The sequence below is a fragment of the Elephantulus edwardii genome, unplaced genomic scaffold (assembly GCF_000299155.1).
Source record: "Elephantulus edwardii isolate Elephantulus edwardi_28Jun2011 unplaced genomic scaffold, EleEdw1.0 scaffold00101, whole genome shotgun sequence".
NCBI classification, from domain to species: Eukaryota; Metazoa; Chordata; class Mammalia; order Macroscelidea; family Macroscelididae; genus Elephantulus; species Elephantulus edwardii.
This window is the reverse complement of record NW_006399851.1, coordinates 8,243,686-8,247,498: the sequence shown is the minus strand read 5'-3', so window position 1 is coordinate 8,247,498 and position 3,813 is coordinate 8,243,686. Positions and strand designations below refer to the sequence as shown.

General features: G+C 45.6%; 1 protein-coding gene across 1 annotated transcript in view; it reads right to left on the bottom strand.

Moving 5' to 3' along the window:
* The window catches only part of PHACTR1 (phosphatase and actin regulator 1), an 815,088-nt gene that overhangs the window by 121,188 nt on the left and 690,087 nt on the right, over positions 1-3,813 (bottom strand). Inside the window, exon 7 of the mRNA XM_006891609.1 lies at positions 2,823-2,990. Within this exon, the coding sequence (XP_006891671.1) occupies positions 2,823-2,990 (168 nt within the window). The remainder of the gene's footprint in view (positions 1-2,822; positions 2,991-3,813) is intronic.

Here is a 3,813-nt window from a genome sequence, read left to right as displayed (position 1 = left end):
AAAAAATAAAATAAAATAAATAAAACCAGAAAACAGACAACAGAAATAACATTAGGTCAATGTCCTTGAATCTACTTTTTTTTTAATCCTACAATTTGCAGATATCTGTTTTTGCTTGTAGTTTTTAAAAGAAACAAATAGCCTCCTAAATGGATTTTAATAAAGAAATATATTGGCTTTAGATTAATCACTGAAAGAAAAGAAATGAGAAGCCTGGACAAACTAATATTGGAGGACACAAGATAGTACTCGTCATCTCTGCAAAGATTACAAAGTGAGATTAAGATTTACCCAGACAAGCAAATCATGTTCAATTAGTCACGTAAATAGAAATGCACATAGTTAGAGACACACAGGACTGAAGGCTCTTAACAGAGGACTACCAAATGCACACCACATGCTTCTAGAACGACACAATCCACACAACCCACACCACAAATGTATACCAAGACACACACACAAACACCCCAACATTCCAGAGAGCAACTTCACAGGAGAGGCACATTCAGATAGATATAAGAAAAGCAGGCATCATCCCTTGAAGGGAAGGGGGCCCCGTTCCCTCAGACTTTGACTCACCTGTTAAGTGGTTGGCAATCCTGGCAATGGGTTTGGGAGGCAGGGCGGGGGGTTGCTTGAGAAGGGGCAGCTGCTTCACTGGGGTGTCCTCATGGTCTCCAGGGAAAGCAGCAGGTTTTTTGGGGGGCAGTAGCAGGACTGGTTTGGCTGAAGGATCTTGGGACAGGAGGACTCCAGACTCCCCGGCAGAGGGACTGTCTTCAGACACTGAGGGCACAATGACAGGACACACAGGAGACATTACACAAACAGCAGTGCAGTGGCGAGCAGGCCGGGACAGCAACAAAGAACAGGGACACTGGCTTGCAGCGCCATTGGCAGCACCTACCACAGCTCTCACACGTGTGCAAAGCGAGAGTGGACACCAGAAATCCAAAAGAGACGGAGAGGGAGGTGGTGGCAGCGGAGAGGAAGTGAGAGAAGCAGAAAGAGCAGAGAGAGAAGACGAAGAGGACCCTTGCTCAAAAAAATCAAAAGTGTTACAAGGTCAAGCTTGGCCTTTGTTAATATATATCACTCATGACTCTAGCAAGGAGTAACAGGATGTGAGTGCAGTAGATCAGGGACGAAGAGCCCTCGTAAATGAAATCAGAACCAGATGCTGCACTTTCATTTAGGTCTCTGTCTGCCCTCTGCTCTGGAGAGAAGGGAGTGGATTTGGGAGCCTGGTGCTCGTCCATCATGTCTCATTCTGTCCTGCTCTGTGGTTCTGGAACTCTGTCATGATGACTGTCTAGGAACTTGACAGGCACAAATACATGTGATAAGCCTTGGGAGGGTGGTGTGCTCAACAGCCTTTAAGCCAGGAATGAGCACTTTTAAGGGTGTCACCAGGCCCCTCCCAGATTCTACAGAAGCTTGAAAAGGTAAAGGATGCTTCCAATCAATACCTTTCATCTTCCCCTCCCCTCTTGGCCCTACCTCTCTGGAACTGTGGTTTTCCTGTCTGGGTTGTCTCTATTTCTCTTTGATCTGCACTTAGACCACTCTTTTTCTTTCCCCAGCAGTTATCCCTTCTGGTTCCAGCAAGAGATGTCATGGGGAGACAGCACTCCCTTACAAGCGGGCCTGATAACAGCCTGGAAGTCTCTGATATCACTGGCCTGGCAGCTCTTACTACAACAGTCAAATTCCTCACACTGCACTGTCACAAAGCAGCGTGAATTAAAAAAAAAAAAAAAGTTGGTGCTTTAGTTGAAAAACTGCCCTAAAGGAGAAAAATGCACTGAACACTTTTCTGTCTTTCTCATGAGAAGAATGAATGCCTTTAAGTACTCTTACCTCTCCTCCCTCTCATCCTCCCTAGTCTGGGTAACTCGGCTCTTGGCAGCAGCAAATAATCCTCATGAGTGCTAAATCCTTCCCCCTCTCAAGGGACACTATTATTATCAGGGCTCAACACCCTGATGGAGCAGTGACTCACAGAGCCCCAAAGTGAAGCCTCAGAATTAATTCTGGGAAACACCCATCTCCTTCCTCCTACATGAGCTCCTGCTGACGTGGATCCAGTACAGGGTTGGGGAAAGGACATGGTTTTCCTACCCACACACCAGGTAAAAAGGGCCCTTTGCAGGACCCACCATCTCCTAACAGTTACCCCCATTTCTCACTGGCTGTGGTGCGGGACCCATCTTTTGGCTAATAAGTTAAACCCTACACACCTGATCAGAATGTCTGCTGGCCACTCAGATGGCTTCAGGCCAGTCAGGTGACACAGAAAAAGAACTGACAGACAGCAAAGTGAGACTGGAGGGCCGGGATTAAGCGGCCATTCTAAGAAATGAACTGGACAGGTACCATATACCAGTGCAAAATGATCTAAGTCATATCTTACCTAAAATGACTATTAGAAGATATATTAAAGCACTTGAATGATCTGGAAACTCTATGAACTTTGATAAATTATGATAGTTATAGAAAGGCTTTGGGCCTTTTGTTCAACAACAACATTACAAACAAGGTTCATCTTCTTTGAAGAGATCAAAGTAAACAAATTAAAACAATAACAACAACACAACTGTATAACAAAAATATGTATATATCCCCCATGTGAGGAAATTGAAATTGAAAAGGCATTTAACCTCCTTAAGCCTTACGATCAGCTCTAGTGGGTTACAGCTGGATGCCTGCTTCCAGAGCCGGAGGTTTAGGATGGTCCCCAAACAGACCCAATCCCAAGCCCTCAGGTGGAAGGCCCTCCATGGCACCTCCTGGGGACCCACCCGGCTCTGTTGGGGCATTACCTGTCCCGTCCATGATGTCTGCAGGCTGGAGCACCTCATACGAGCAGGGATCCCTGGGCATCGGGACAGGATCCATTTCGGACAGTGCAGGCAGAGACAGCTGACTGGAGCTCAGGGACTGCCCATTTTCCAGAGAGTCGTCATCATTGGATATGGAGAGTTCGCCATCTGTCAGGGGAGAAGAGATTGCCGAGTTAGACGAGGTCTGCCTAGCAGGAAGAACAGCTGTGCCAGCCCTCTCCCTGAGGGCAGGTGTTCTCGGGAGCAAACATCGCCCAGGTCAGTGTCTCGCGCCCACCTGGGACCCCTAATGCTTCTTTCCACTTCTGAGATAAGGTAGGGTATCTCAGCACCAAGTCAAAACTGTCCAATGCCTTCCAACTATTTTCCTGTTACCTCTAGATAGTAATAATGACAGCTTACCATGTTTTACACATACATTAAAAAATAAAAAGATAAGTTTCTCCTTTTAATTTTTGAAAACTTGGAAAATCCTGAGGAGGTCTCAGAAACTTGGAAATGCAGACTAATAATCAGTACCTTTCTCCTTTTAATTTTAGTGAAAGATAACAAAGATGGTTTCCATTCATTCATACACATTTCCTCCCTCCTCCAGCCTCAATTCACTTTGTAATGCACATCCTCTTATAGATCGGTAAGTGTCATACATATAAATAAGGTCTGATTGTCCATTCCTTTCAGATTGCCCTTCCCTTCACTTATTCCAGTGCAGTGCTCATTATCCAGTAAAGGGCTTCATGCCACTAAATTGGACCAAAAGCCTAGCAGGGAAAATACCCCTTTAAGAGACAAGGGGGAAAACAGCTTTATGGTTGCTTAGGGCATCGTGGGGTGGTGCAAATGGCAGTGTACTTGGATGGCAACCCAAAGAGACTTTTGTTGTAGTTGATTGCTGTCGAGTCAAGCACGACTCATAGTTACCCAATGAACAAGAGATGGAAAAGGCAATCTCCAATTTCGTATGGAATGG